This window comes from Pogoniulus pusillus, chromosome 27 (genome assembly GCF_015220805.1).
Source record: "Pogoniulus pusillus isolate bPogPus1 chromosome 27, bPogPus1.pri, whole genome shotgun sequence".
In the NCBI taxonomy this organism is placed as follows: Eukaryota; Metazoa; Chordata; class Aves; order Piciformes; family Lybiidae; genus Pogoniulus; species Pogoniulus pusillus.
Window position 1 is genome coordinate 10096101 of NC_087290.1, and position 15181 is coordinate 10111281.

A 15181-nucleotide genomic window follows, 5' to 3' on the forward strand; every position below is an offset into this window, starting at 1 on the left:
AGACTGAAATCTGCAGTCCTATGCTGCCCTGGAAACTTGGCACTGAGGACAGATTCTGGTACAGCTCACAGAGGACTTGGGACCTCTTGCAGGGTTTTCTCACTTGTACACTTGCTGCAGGGGGGACTTAGATGTGAAGATGGCAAAGAGCAGAGTTCAGTTTGAAGACCAGAACACCACAAGTGGAAAGCTCCTGGTCAGCAAGGACATGTGCTGTGAGCTGCAGCTTTACACACTGGTAGGTGATGTTGGGCAGGTCTTATTAATGTCTATAAATGTTGGAGGGGTGGGTGTCAAGACAAAGGTGTCAGGCTCCTTTTGGTGGCGCCCAGTGATAGGACAATGAACAGTGGGTACAAGCTGGAACACAGGAGGTTCCACCTCAACATGAGGAGACACTTCCTTATGATGAATGTGATGGAGCACTGGAGCAGGCTGCCCAGAGAGGTTGTGGAGTCTCCTTCCCTGGAGACTTTCAAAACCTGCCTAGCTGTGTGACCTGTGTGACCTGCCCGGGTGATCCTGCTTTGGTAGGGGAGTTGGACTCAATGATCTCTGGAGGTCCCTTCCAACCCCAAACATTCTGTGATTCCATGACTTGCCACAGAAAGAAGGGCTGAGGGCTAGGATTTTTAAACAGGATCTACATGATGCTCCTGTCTTTCTTGAAATCCAAAAATAGCCCATTGGGGTGGGGGCTTGTCAGCATTAGCCTTGCTGAGCATGTCACCTGGAGATATGTCATATGCCACTTTGATTTTCATTGCTATGAATCAAACTCATCCTTTCGTGCCTCTGTAAAGTGTTTCTAATCCTAGAACTGTAGCAGAGCCATGAAGCTCTACAGGATTAAAGCAAACATAAGGAAATTGTTTTTCATAGCATGCAACTCAACCAACAAACACTATCTTGGGGACATCATGGGAGCCAAATGTATAAATTTATACAACTTCCCCCCCCCCCCCATATTTGGCAAGCTTTTGGTCTATTAAACAGTCTCCTCTCTAGCAGTTTAGTAGCACAATTCCTACAAGCTGGTCCAGCTTTTAGTCCACAGTCATCCAAAAATCCAAGTCACAGCTTATGAAAAAGTTCTGTAAAGAGGCAGATTTTTGTTTGTTTGGGGGTTTTTTTGTTTGTTTGTTTGGTTGTTTTTGTTTTTTGCTGCTCAGTAGGAGTCTTAACCACAATTCAATATTTAATTAGCTGTCCATGAAGCAGAGGACAGAGGACAACATTTAGCCCTAAGCAATAATGGAAACGATGACTCTAGCTGCAGTACTCCTAGGAATCATGATGTGGATGGTACATTTGTTTCCTAACAATAGCTCATGAGATCTTTGAGTATTGGTCAGCATTGCTTAGCACTCATGCACCCAACACCTAGTTATTAATTGGCACTGAACTTCTCCAGAAACATCAGCCACAGGCAGTAGATTTTTATTTAGCTTTTATTTAATACTAAAGAAGATAACCTCATCTCTACAAAACAGAATGCCTGGAAGGTGGCACAGCACATGGATGTACTTGTTCAAGAACAATACATTCTCTCTGGAAAAGAAATTAATGTTGCTGCCCTGTGACAAGCCAGGGCTAACCAACTGACATTTCTTCTACAAGGCTCAGTGAAGGCTTTTCAGGTTGTTGCTGAAAGACTTTCTCCTGGGAGTGAAATCACAAAACATCCACTGAGGTCTGACTTATCACCAGAGAGTTTCTGATTTCCAACTTCTAACTGAGGTCATGGAAATGTTTGGTTTCAGAGAACGTAGATGCAAAGATATTCTGAATCTACTACCTTAGACAAATCAGGACTGTTAAAATCTAGCTTGATCTGTCTTCACTGTCAGTTGCCTAACAAGGAGGACTGCAACAGAACCATCTGTACTGCTCAGTTAACTCTGACAAGTCAGACTCAGTGAGTCACAGTAGTTGTGTTGTCCAGATTTTGCATTTAGCATTCACACAAAATGTCATCTTTGTGCATGAAATGATTTATTCACATTCTGACAAAACTTGCTGTCCCCTTGTTGACTTTCCCTTCCAGCTCATTCACCCTTTCCATCCCATCACTTCCATTCAGTACTGTAACTCTCAGCCCTTATGGGCACTGCTGGGCTGATCTAGGAAATCTGAAGGAAGACCAAGGTTTAGGCAGCTGTAGTCACCCTCGAAGCACAGTTCTGGCATTTAATTGTGGGGACATGGTTTTGTTTTAGGCTGATGCACAACATGGCACTACAGCAAAGAGCTGCTGAATTTACAACCCTTAGACAAAAGAGAGGGTATCATTTCTTGTAAAAATTGACCCTGCAGTCACTGAAGAGCTAATCAAGTGGAACAAAGTTTAGAGTCCGTCCTGATGTAATCTAGAAATGATAAGGTTACATAAAGTGTGGTTATGACTGCCTTTGATACTGAGAATTAAACATTTTCCTACACACCCTCAAAAATACTAAATAATTAATTGGGCTCTTGCCATTATCCTGAGTGTGAAAGCATTTGGAGGCAGTAATTACCAGAAGCAGAATGCTTCAGGCCTCTTATTTAATAACAACCCTTAGGAATGACACAGCACTCAGCTCGTTGTTCTGTCTGCTTCCAGAAAGGAACCCGTGGTGGGACACGCCACAGAAGTGACCATGAATGTTTCACTGATGAGCAGTGGAGATGACTTGTACATGACAACTGTGGTCTTAAACTGTCCTAAACCCCTGCATTTTAAGAAGGTGACTGTTGAGGTAAGGTTGGAGAAGAGCTCTTCAGCTAGCAGCAGACTGCTGAGAGAAAACCCAGTCCAGACTCCAATTAATTTACTACCTAAATAAATCTTGAGGTAAGAGAAGGAGCATTAGAGTTGTTAGGACTAGATCCTGAATACTGCCTTTATCTGATTTAAGGCTCTCCAGCTTTTATTGAGCTATTTGTACCTAATTGGTTTTATGAGAGCAGACAGAGTTGAATTTCCCAGTCTGTTTTTATTCAACATTAAAAAGCATTCCTGTTCTGTTGGCAGCCATCCTCTCAGGCTGTGCAGTGTGGCCAACCAACACCGTTAACTTCTGCAGTCTTGTCCTGTAACTGCAGAACTGGGCATCCAGAACTCAAGAACACAGCTGTAAGCAGAAATCGTTCTTTCCACTTTCCCCCTACCTCTAAGTGATGCTTTGAGTAGCTGCTCTTGCTCTTCTATCCCTACAATTTGGTCGGGGATGCTACTTGTCCTAATTCAGCTTAAGGCTGCTGCAGATTTTCCTCAGAGTTAGAGACTTTTCATATTCCTGCACTTCACTTAATGTCCAATTTCTCCAGGAGGGAAAGATGAGCAGGAAATCCATTAACTGTTGTGTTTTTACAGTAGCCTGATGGGTTAAAGAGTATTTACAAGCTCATCAATGTTTTGCTGTTTCTCTTCCCTCAAAGTAGGCAAAGTTTGCAGTGGTTTGGCAATTAGCTGAAGGCATGCTTCAAAATAAGTCTGCAATCAGCATTAACATCACCAAGTATTGCTGTTTTCTCCACAAAATACAACTGTGGACTGGAAAGGAAACAGCAGAATTCCCACTCTGTCCATTCTGTTTATCCATCACAGGTTACACTTAACTATGTTTGTTTTTTTACTGCCACTGCTTCCATCCCTCCTTCCATCCCTCCCACACCACAAAGGACCAGAGCAGGTAGATAATGTTGTCACATCCATTTTTTTAAGCACAAATGAGAACAGCACCACTCTGACTGAAGAACAGATCCTTGATGTCCGATATGTGGTAAGGACAGCAGGGAATGCATAAGTTTTAAGAAAATTCAATTCTAGTGCATTACTTCAGTCAATTAGAGGGGAAAAAAATTGAAAGGTTCCTTGGTAGGATTCCAATACAATTTCCACTTTACCATTATCAAGCCCTGCAGATTGTCAAGTCACTTTCTGTGATATTAGACAGCAAGAGTCTAGAAGAGAGAACAATAAAACCATATCATGGGCAGGGGGGTACCTAGGGTCTCTAACTGCTTAAAAGCAGACTTCAAGATGGGCTCAAAGATGCACCTGGCAGACTGCAGACAGCATTCCAGTTAGGACAAACCTGATGATGCTACCCCTCTATGCAGTTGCATTGGTGGATATACCAATTTTTAAAGAATAGCATAAATTTCTTTTCACTTAAGTTTGATTTCTCATTCTCTTTAGACCAGATTCTTTAATCTACATGCATGTGAGTGATGGGCTTCTTGAAAACAAAGAAGTCAGATTTAATGTAAGTACAGCTTCAAATTTAGGACATCTGATCCACCTACAATCAGGGCTGAAGAACATTTATGATCTTCTGCATTTCCTTCTGTAGATAAATGTGGAAAACCCTTTCAGTGCTACTATGAAACTTCAGATTTGGGTTCCTGCCAGGATACAAGGTCACAACGTAATCACAATCAAAAATGCATCAGGAACTCAGGTACTTTTTTTTTTCCCCCAGTAATTAAACACCTCTTGACTGGTCCTTGAGAAGGAAAGAAAATCCAAAATCTGTCACAGCAGATTTGAGTTTTTCAAAGCAAAGCTACAGAAACTTTACACATTTACATTCTGTAGCATCATTCCAGGTTCAGTTTTAAAAACTAAAGTAAAAAGACTATTTTTCCCCCCTCTGTCCCCAGCATTTACCTTTGTCCTTGCTGTCAAGAACTGCAGGGTGGTTTTTTTTTTGGTGAATTCATAAGAAAGACAATACAGCAAGAAAATCACTTTCAATAATCTAAAAAAGGTTAAGAGCTTATTTATTGAGCCCAAGGTTTTTTTTTTTCCCCTCAAACACCAACTCTGTTCTCTTTCCCCACATCACCTGTAAAGAACTTAAAACAGAAGGCTCCATTTTTCATGTATCTAGACACTTCCCATAGCATATCCTACACCTTGGTAACCAACAACTCTTTTTCCTTGTGCCAGTGTTTATTAAGATCATACATAAAAAACAGCAAAGGAGAAAGGCAGTGTCAGTGACTTTGTTCTTGGAGACATTGTGCTCCCTTGCTCACTGGAAGAAACTGCTGCTCTGTAAAACATCAGTGGCAGACTCAAAGGTCAGGAGTTCTCTGTGGAACTGAAGGAGCTGCTTCTTTAATTTCTTCATGGAAAGAGTTGCTGTCTTTTTCTTGTAGTACATGTCTTTCAAAAATTTACCTGACAAGTAGTGCAGCCAGAGGACATTGCTGTGTGGGTGGTAGTCAGCCCAGCAGTTGGAGTTTTCTGCTTTCATTTGCCTGTAGATCTCAAACTGGTAGTCCCCTGTGCCTTGAAACAGTTCTTCTTCAGTGGCAAGGTCACAGAACACAGTTAGCCCATCCTTCTCCAGCCGGGACAAGGTATAATCTATGATGTTGACGTGGACCCCTGCTGTGGGGATTGTGCACGTTGCCCCATTCAACACATAACTAACCTCCTTGGCATCTGTTTTCTTTACCAGCACATTCCCCCAGTGCAAGTCTCTGTGCTCAAAACGCAGCTCCTGTTCTGCCACAGCCAGGGAAGCAGTGACCTGGTGCAAAATGCTTTTTGCTGTAAGCATCGAGCTGAGATTCTTTCTCATATGCTCCAAGTCACTGCCTCCAAATTCAAACTCCAGAACCATGAAGAGCTGCTCACCCCCAAAAAAGTCTGGCCGATCATTTTCTGATCCTGTTACTTTGTGGTATTTGTCCCAGGCTTCCAGGAGATACTTAGGATAAGCCCCTTGGACACAGTGCACAGAGTACAAGCTGATGAACCCCAAAGTCCTATTTACAGACTCCTCAGACAAAAGGCTGAGTTCTTTGGAAATTATTATCTCAGGCAGAATCTCTCCAAAGCTCTTCTGAGCTTCACCATTCACTTTCTCAGTCCCCTCAATGGGAATTATTTTTAAGGCTGCAGGTCCTCTTTCACTCTCAATGTGAAAGACCTCTCCAAACACCCCTTCTCCAATTTTCTTGCAATTTTTCATCTTATCTAAAGGAATGCATTCCTCAAAAGTGATAGGCCCCTCCTGGTGGCACTCCCCAAACACCTTCTCTGCATCTGTAAGCATTAGCTCCAGGTCAGAACAGTAATTTGCAGGAGCCAGCAGTACCATGGAGGAAGCAGACCAAACTGAGCATTGAGTTGTACCAGCAGATAGGTTTGCTTGGTGCTCTGCAAACCGGGATTTCACAACAGGGGTACCAGGGACGCTGTTGTAGGAAATCTCTTCCATGTTAACTTTCTTCTTCTTATGAAAGGACAAAGATGCTCGAATCTTACGCCAGGAGTAAGAACTATAAAGGAGTGAATTGTCATTCATCTCTACAGACAACTCCAGAGCGCTTTTCTTCGTTCCTTTTTGCCTCATTTGTGAGCTCAAAAAGGAGTCACTTGGCTGCTGCTGTCTCTTGTTTTTCCTCCTTGTTGGTCGGAGCCTTATTTTCTCCCTTCCCCAGCGTTTGGCACTGAAGCCACTGATGCAAGCTTTCCTACAGGTACTTCCTCCTCCAGGAACAACTTTGGCACCTCCACAACTGTTCTCCATGATTCCTTGAAGGCCCAAAGGAGATCCTGGCTGCTGGCAGGCAGGTTGAACAGCTGCCTTTTCATGCAGTTTCATGCTCGACAGCCATGCTGGCACGTCTTGAGGGTCCAAGACCACCACTGGCATATGCAAGTTATCGATTTGGCCTCGCTGACAGATGACGCTTCCTGGAGTTGGATGTCTCTTTGGATCCTCATAGGGTTCATCAGAAGTGGTACTCTTATGCTGAGTTGAGTGCTGTGGCTCCCTGATAACCTGAGAGGGAGCTGGCTCTGCTTGAGCACCGGTTGTGCCTTCCTGTGGGGACAAGGGAGGTCGCCCCTGGCAGCATCCCTTCACCGATGACCTCAGAACCCTGTCGGATTTTTGTAACACCGGGCTGGTCTTACGGTTCCTTCCTTTGCTTTCCGGCCGGGCAGGTCCAGTCTCCCGCTTCCTGGCGCTGTCGGCCTCCGGCAGCGGCGACAGCTTCTCCGCGTCTCCGCGAGGTGGCTCCAGCGAGCTCTGGGCTCCGCACTGCGGGGAGAAGAGCTCCAGGCTGCAGTCCAGCCCCGAGCCGCTCTCCGCGGTGGTGCTGAGCAGAACCACGGAGCCGAGCTTGGCTGAGCGGCAGCGGCGGACAGCGGGCGAGCACTGCGGGGTGCTGCACAGCAGGGGGCGCCGCGCCCCGCAGGGCGGCCTCTGGAGGCGGCGGTCGGCGCGGCACGGGGAGGGGAAGAGAAGCGGAGAGCGGCAGGCAGCGGTCGCCGGCCCTGGCGGGCGGTTCTCCTTGTCCGTTGTGCCGCCGCCGCCGCCGCGGCGGCGAGTTCGCAGGCGCATGGAGTGGTCTGGGACCTTACGCAGTGCCTTGCGGTGGTGCTTTCGGGGCGGCGAGAAGTCGGGGTCGTCCGAGGCGGCCGAGAAGACGCTGGAACCGGCTGAGGCAGTGCTGGAACTATCCGAGGTGGAGCTGAAGAACCGTTTACGGTCCGGAGGCGGCGAAACCCACTGGTCGGGAGGCGGCAGCAGGCGGAGGTACCCTCCGCGCCGCGAGTAGGTGCGCAGCTGTCGCGACCGGAGCGGCATCGCGACGGCCGGCTCGGGCCGGGCCCTAGCGAACAGAACGGCTGCTGCTGCCCGCCACCGTTCAAACGAAGTCTCGCGATAGCTGGGCTAAGGAGCGGGAGGCGGGGAGGGCCCGCCCGGGCAGCGGCTGCGTCGCCAGGCGCCCCCCCGCGGTGTGCCGCCGCCACTGTGGGTGCTGCAGCCGGTGCCAGGTTAAAGAGGAGCTGCTGCCGGACCTCTGGGAGTGTTCCGCGACGCAGAGGCGGAGGGGAGCAGTGCTGCGCTGACTGGTGTCGGGATGGGGGCACAGCAACGGAGCCTTGAGTTACAGAGCGCTCGGGACCTGCGGGACCGGTGCTTGCGCTGCTCACCCGCACCGACCGGGACGACGGCACGGTGGCGGCAGAACTGCCCTTAAGCAGCTCGCAGTAGGTATGCACCAAGCACAGCGCTCCCTTTCCTGCTAAAATCGGAGGTCCAGCCCGAGGAGGGTTCGTTCGGTGGCGCAGCGGAGGTGTTGCTCTTCCGTGCGTGGTGCTGTCGGTTGGTCCTGCAGAGCTAGAGGGACGTGCTTGGGGCAGTGTCTCCCAGGCGCACTCGGCACTTGGGCAAGCTCCTGCTGTCTTTGCTTCAGGAGCTGCCCCCTGTGAATCTACAGGGCCTGCAGTACTGCAGGCTTTCATCACTCCAGGCAGTCCCTCCTCGGAATCACAGAATCACTAAAGCTGGAAAAGACCTCTAAGATCATGTCCGATCATCAGCCCAGCACCACCATGCTCACTAAAACACATCCCAAAGTGCCACGGCTACACTTTTAACAGGTGGTGACTCCACCAGCTCTCTAGGCAGCCTGCTCTGATGTCTGACCACTCTTTCAGTAGAGAAGCTTTTCCTCGTGTGTGACCTGCACCACCCTTGGCACAACTTGAGGCCATTTCCTCTTGTCCCATCACTTGATACTAGACAGAAGAGACTGGTCTCCATCTGGCTCCAGCCTCCTTTCAGGTAGCTGCAGAGAGTGCCACCAGGCAGCTTGCAGCCACTCTGCCCCAAGCCTGTCATATTCATGGGGTTGTTGTGACCCAAGTGCAGGACCCAGTGCTTGGCCTTGTTGAACCTCATACAACGGCCTTCAGCCCATTGATCCAGCCTGGTCAGATCCCTCTGCAGAGCCTTCCTACCTTCAAGCAGATCAACACTTCCACCCAACCTGATCATCCTCAGACTTAAGAGGAAGCACTGAAACATCTCCTCTAGGTCACTGACAAAGATCACTAAGCAGGAAGGTTATGAGCACAAGACACAGCTTGGTGGCAGCACAGCTCAGGGTGTTAGTGTGAATAAGGGATTGCTATTGTAACCTGGTTTTTTTCCTGAAAAGCAACTGACATTTTGCTCCTTTTTTCCCCTCCATAGTTCTTAAAAAGCAGAACTGTTCCGTTGGTCCCTGGAAAAATCATCTTCAGCAGAGAACTGTATCTGGGCCTGGAAGAGGAGAATCATAATGCTGAGGTAGCACCATATAGGCTTGGTCCTTCTCTTGGGGCAGGAACAAGTGAGACATCCAGAGGTTTTTGCTGAATCTGGAGAACCAATCAAGTTCCCAGAACTAAACTCTGGACATTCTGCCACTGAATTTAGTAAAATCATGTTTTGACTAGAGGATAAGAGCTGATAAAATAACTGAGGTTCAGTATATGCTGAGTTTGCCTTGGTTCTGTTCTCTTGTCTTTCTGAAAGGTGAAGTGGCTGATCTCTTACCTGTTATTATAGGAAACTGTGTTGGCAGACCTGTCTTGCTGGCATTAATTACTCTGCTCCTCTGGAAGGTGTGTACCATTAATGCACAGACATCAACACAGAAATATTTTCTTGGATATTTTAAACTTTATATTGGTTCTAGTTTAAACGTCCCAGAGCCTCAAAATATAGAACCAATAGGATGCCTTTCCCTCTCCCCCACTTTGGAAAGAAAGGGATTAGATGTAGAGAGGAAAAGGGGTAAAACCACCCAAAGAATAGTCTTGCTTTGATTTGGAAGTTAAAATAAAAACTTTAACAATAAATAAAAGGTATTTAAAGTAGAGGAGTTACAAAGAGGTATAGGGAAGGGAAACAAGGTACAAAAATATATATACAACCAGATTGATGGCAATGGATGGAGGTAGATTCAGGGAGGGGTTGTCCACCATGGGATGGCCATGCTGTAAAACAGGAGCAGCAAGAACAAGCGTAGTGGTACCAGTCAGGCAGGGAGGGCAAGAGAGAAAGGCATAGGAAGTGGGAGTGGGCTGACTGATACACCTGGGGTCAGGTTCAGACCACCCCCAGGAGGGTTAACCCTTTACAAACTTTTAAAAGGATTTCTCCAAGTATGAAAGTGATATTTTCAAATGTGCACTGAAGGACATCTGCAGCTGTAAAACTCAGTCTGACATTTTAGGCTGTTCTGAGCAAGCTCTGTATTGAAGTGCTTTGCAGAGCGTTTGAGCGTTTGGAAGTGTTTCTAGGTGTTCTGAAGGGTTCTGCACAATGTAGGCCTTCAGGCTTACAGCTCTGCTGGGATTCTTACCAGAGTTGCATACAATTCTTTCTGTTGGAAAGGACATTTAAGATCATCAAGTTCAAACATAATCTAACTCTACTAAACCATATCCCTCGGCACCACATCTCTGCATCTTTTAAACACTTTGCTCTGCATTCACTGATTGCAACCATGAGAAGGAGACATGTGAAATTTACATTTTGCATTGTTTTCAGAAGCAAAAGCTGATGCATACACAAAGGCTTAAGAAGTTCGTTTTCTTTGGGTTTACTCCCCTTTGCTTTCTTTTCTTTTTCCAAAACAAACTATAAAGTGATAAAGGAGCAAGAAGGTGCCTCCTGAAGACTAAGCTGGCCAAAGCATAAAGCTCTGTATTCCTTCACCATGTGTTTGGGAAAAGAAAGGAGAGAGTGTCTCTTTGGCAGAGTCAAAGTCTGTCTGAGTTGCTGTTCCAGTGAGTTCTTTGGGGACCAGGGAACACACATACACATGGGTACCCCCACTCTGGCTACAGTTTCAAGACTTTATCATATCTCAAATACTAAAACCATAAAGAGAAAGTATAGTGGAAACTCCAATGCTTGTAGCTCAAATACTAAAATCATAGAGAGAAAGGTATATGACAAGGAATGCCAGGTAACTTTGTTGATCAAAGAGCAGCTTCTACTCACCCTATCCAGCTGACCAGAAAAACTCCTGAGATGTGCAGATGGCAGGGCTGGCAGGCACTTCTCTTCTTGATGTAGGCGTCCCCAGCGGGAACCACACTGTCGTGGTGGTCAGACTGGTGCTGCTCCAACCCAGCTCCCTAGGCTCTCAGCACAGATGGGTTCAGAATTCTGTGACGTATGGCCAGGATGTCCCAGAAGGCTAAACGAAGGAGAAGGGAGCTGCTCCTTTATTTTGGAATCTGTTACTTACCATCTTTCCCTACTGCTCATGCACAAACTTGCCTGCCTCCTTTCCCCCAGATCTTATCTCTAGTAACCTAGTGATTATCAGCCTGTTGTAACTTCTGATCAAACACATACCAACTCTTCCTTACAGGTGCAGAACCATTCTTATTCCCTGGTACAGCTATCACACTCTAGATCTTGGGAATCCCCAGTTGCTGTTTTGACCATGGGGCCCCAAGGACTGCACTATAAAGGTCATTTGGATGTGGTGCTTGGGGATATGGTTTAGGCTGAACCTTGTAGAGTAGGGTTATTGTTTGGACTTGGTGATCCTGAGGGGTTTTTCCAGCCTGAATGTTTGTGTGATATTCTGTGATACGAGGGGCTGTGCTCTTGCTGCCCATCCTCTCTCCCAGGCCTTCTCCATCACACTGAGTCCTACCTGTACTGAAACACCTGGACATCCCTACAGCCAGAGCACACTTAGCTAGTCTGGGCACAGAAGAGCTGTTGGCAGTTTTCCCATTACTTTCCTAGGGGAAGGAGTGTTAATTGTAGAAGCCTGTGCTAAGAATAAGCAGTTGCAAGGAGAGTTTTGTCAGGGCTAAAGAAGCTCATCTCCTGCAGCCCATCTTGTTAATTTTTTTTTCTTTCCCCTAGTTTCTTCTCTGACTTAAATTTTCCTCATTAGTTGGCTCCCTTTTCTTGTCCCTTATGGCTCTCAAGGAGGTCAGCTCTTGCAGTGGGTAATGCTGTCTTCCTTTTGAGATGTTTTTTCTCAGATGCATTACAGGCCTCTGTGACTTGTAATTTCCGATGAGTGCCACCCGAACATTTAATTCTTTGCCATTGCTGCAGAAGATGCCAAACACATTTGCAGTAATTGGATGGCACTTAAGGGATTAGTCACAAACGCCAAGCCTCGGCGTCATCCAAACCACAGATGAGATTTTGTGCTGTTTCCATGGAAGCCTTGCTCCGTGTCTGCTTCTAAATTTATTTGCAATCTGCATTTGGAAGACAATCCCCTGTGCAAAAAGCCTCCTCAACATTTGTGGCCTTGCTGAGTGGCCCTGGCTTTTGTGCTCTGACAGTGTCACAGTTATGCCAGCTACCTGAATGGCAGAAGATCTGCACAGGACTTGTTCAGAGTCATTAAACGTCTGACCCCAGCCAGGCTGATGTGTTGGCAGGCTGTCTGGGGTCCAGGTGTCTCAGAAGAGAAGCTTCTGCAGATATCCCAGAGGCCTCTGAGCTGTTAAAGGTAATTCCTGATCTTCATGCACCATGCAGAGGTGGCAGAATGTCTGCAGACCCACCGCTTCTTGCAGGGGAGAAGGTCTCTACTCTTGAGTGGGAGATACAGACTGGTGTGGATTATGTCCTAGACTCTTCTCCATTCAGGTCTGTTCTCCCAGATCTGCTTGTTAGGCTGAAGGGATCTGCTGTTCTACCCTTGTTTTGTTCTGCTGGAGAGAGAACTCTCTGCTGCTGGTAGCCCAAGTGAGCAAGAACAGATGTTTGTTCACTACCCAAGTGAGCAAGAACAGATGTTGTTCACTACCCATTGACTGGTGCTGATTATCCATCAGCTGCCCCAGCTCTGAGACCTGCTTTGGCTTCCTCAGTCCAGGTTTGGATATTAGTTTCTAGTAAGTGAGCTTGGCCTGGTAGATTTTGGCTATTTTTGCTGTGATCTGACCAAGGAGAGAGTGAGTATGAAGGTGGGTGGTGACTGACAAGAGCTGGTGTATCTGAGATAGCTTGTTTATTGTATACTTGAAGGGGAGGCCAGGATGCCTTTTGAGATGCTATTTTAGTCAGGGGTGATGCCAGTCGCTTATGTCTTTCTCATATGCCAGGAACATTCACAAGCCTTAGGTTTTAGTTCCCTTGCCATGTTCAGAAGCTGGTAGGTTCATATGTTGAACTGTGGGAGTGTGGTGGCCTAGGGGTTAGCAGGAGAATGTGAAGTGGAAGTCTGCTGCCCAGGAAAGCTAATCAGGAAAAGGACATAAGTAGTTCTTCATCATTAAGTGCAAGGAGATGACGTAAAAGCATCGGATAAGGAGCCATGGAGTGCTTTGCTGGGCTTGATAGCCCGTTGGGCAGCTTTATTTGGAGGCTAATTGGATTGCAGCTCAAAAGAGAAATTTCCTGTCTCTTATTATAACAGGATGAATGAGCTAGAATGGAGCTGTGCTGCTGCAAGCAGGTTGATTGGACTGTCTGCCAGCTTGGCTAAACAGGCTCCAGTAGGTCTATGTGGCACAGCTAGGGCACATCCGCCTCTCACCAGTGGCTTAGAGCATTCCCAGCCTGCAGAGCCCAGGCAAGGTCAGCTGCCAGATGTGCATGAAACCTTCTCTAAGAAGCACAAATATTTTCCTGTGGCTGGACAGAGTTCCCAGTTGGGAGTTCTAGGGAGGAAAGGGTGGAGACTTTCCAGCTGTTTAAGTGAGGAGGGTGAAGGAAGAGGATGAAGGTATCTCCTCAGCACTTGCTGCAAGGTGAGCTCTGCCAGAGCTATGCCCCCAGGACCAGCTTCATGTCTTTCCAGGTCAGGAATGATAGATGTTGTTGAAAAAGTGGAAAACTGCTCTGTTGGGTTTCTTCAAGAGCAGGGTTTCACCTCTGAGTCAGAGATTAATGTGACACTGAGGTTAATGTAGCCCTGTCCAGCCCCCAGGCTTTGGTCTCACACTCCCTAGTGATGCTTTTATTGGCTGCCTTCAGAAGCTGTAAACCTTGCGGTCCAGTGCTGTGTAAGTAAGGCAGTTGTTCCAGCTCTGCTAGCACTCAATCTCTTAGCAGTGCTTTATGTGCCTTTTAATTTCATTTCTCTTACCTGTTTCAGTGGCAGCTCTCATAAAATAGGGCATGATGAGTTTCATTAGAAGTGCAGCATTTTTCTTCGCTCTCTGGTCCTCTTCCTCAGGCACTTTCACTGCTGAAGTTGAGGGAGGGAAGCAGATAAACCTTGGCTAATGACCTTTTGCACCCTTTACAGGAGATTCAGGACTTGGGGGAGCAACCTGGAACTCATTCAAAGGCTGAAAATAGCCCTCCAGGAAATTATGAACTGAGTCAGAGAGAATACATTCTGGAACTTCAGCATGCTTCCTTTTTCACTCCTACAGACAAGTTTGGATGCTCCTGTGGATAATGACAGACTTTCCACAGATTCCCTTCCTAGGCAAAAAAAAAAATCTGAATAGTTTTTTTTCTAGTAGCTCCTGAAAGAAAGATTTCCTTTTGCATTGTGGCTGGGTGTGCAGCAGTGCTGGTAGGAGCACAAATACTCATTTCCATGTGTACAATATGAGGTTCAAAAGCAACTTCTTCTTTCATCTTGCCCAGCTCTTCCCCTTGGTTTCTTTTAGATGTTGACTTACAAGTATGATACTGTGAGAAAAAGCTACTATTGGAGACAGCTGACCTCTGCCTTTTCCACTGTTCATTTCCTTGCCAAAAGAGTGCATCTCCTGTTTACATCCTCTGCTTCTTGACTCCTTTCTATTTCAGTAGCTGGTCTGGTGCCTAATTGTAAAGGATGATGCATCTGCATCACTCAGGCATTTGCTGCAGGAGCATTTCCAGTGCTTCAGGGATGTCATAGCATCTTCTGAGTCAGCAGTCGTGCATTTGGGAGCTGCTGTTTTCTGTCCAACTGATAGCTCAGTAAAGGGTGGAGTGGGGATCACTGTGGGTAACCATTTGGAACAGGAAGTGAAGAGGACAAGTGTCTGAAATAGGCACCTCCAGCAGTCACTCCTGAAGCACGTCTGTACTGGCCAGGGCTGGCTGCTGCTGCCTGGAGAACACGTGATTTCTCTTGGATGATGCAGAAATGCTTCTGTGCTACAGTGGGATGTGACCTTGCTGTGTTTCAAATGCCACTGTGTCAGAGCAAGGAGCTAAAGTTTCAAGTCCACAGTGCCTCTATGTGGCACTTTTATGGGCTTAATGACTGGACTGAGTTCAGCTCTGGGGCAGCTTAGCACCAATGACCTACTGACAGGTGGGGGGAAATGCAGATGAGGAGCAGTCTGGGCAGAGATGTGTGTCTTGTGACTGTGTGTGAGTGATGAGAAGACACTGTAAATAGTGTGTGGGGTTAAGTGCAGGTGTGATGTGTCAGGAATAAAAAAAGAGAGAGAGAG

General features: G+C 46.9%; 2 protein-coding genes across 4 annotated transcripts in view; one reads left to right on the top strand and one right to left on the bottom strand.

The window, feature by feature from the left end:
• The first annotated feature begins 2627 nt into the window (after nt 1-2627).
• The window catches only part of P2RX5 (purinergic receptor P2X 5), a 28544-nt gene continuing 15990 nt past the window's right edge, over nt 2628-15181 (top strand). Inside the window, exons 1-5 of one of the 3 annotated variants that reach the window (XM_064166565.1) lie at nt 2628-2741; nt 3017-3118; nt 4187-4253; nt 4341-4448; nt 8994-9089. In XM_064166565.1, coding sequence (XP_064022635.1) covers nt 9082-9089 — 8 coding nt within the window. In that variant the 5' untranslated portion in view covers nt 2628-2741; nt 3017-3118; nt 4187-4253; nt 4341-4448; nt 8994-9081. Of the gene's footprint in view, nt 2742-3016; nt 3119-4186; nt 4254-4340; nt 4449-7224; nt 8010-8993; nt 9090-15181 lie in introns of those variants that run through there. The other 2 variants (XM_064166566.1, XM_064166567.1) reach the window with 2 other exon arrangements.
• Nucleotides 4754-7645, bottom strand: HASPIN (histone H3 associated protein kinase). The gene has a single exon (XM_064166561.1). It carries the CDS (start codon nt 7596-7598, stop codon nt 5025-5027), a length of 2574 nt encoding a protein of 857 aa, XP_064022631.1. The 5' UTR covers nt 7599-7645; the 3' UTR covers nt 4754-5024.

Excerpts from the sequence above, each read along its gene's own strand:
- HASPIN (XM_064166561.1), bottom strand. The coding sequence starts at position 7,598 with ATGCCGCTCCGGTCGCGACAGCTGCGCACCTACTCGCGGCGCGGAGGG.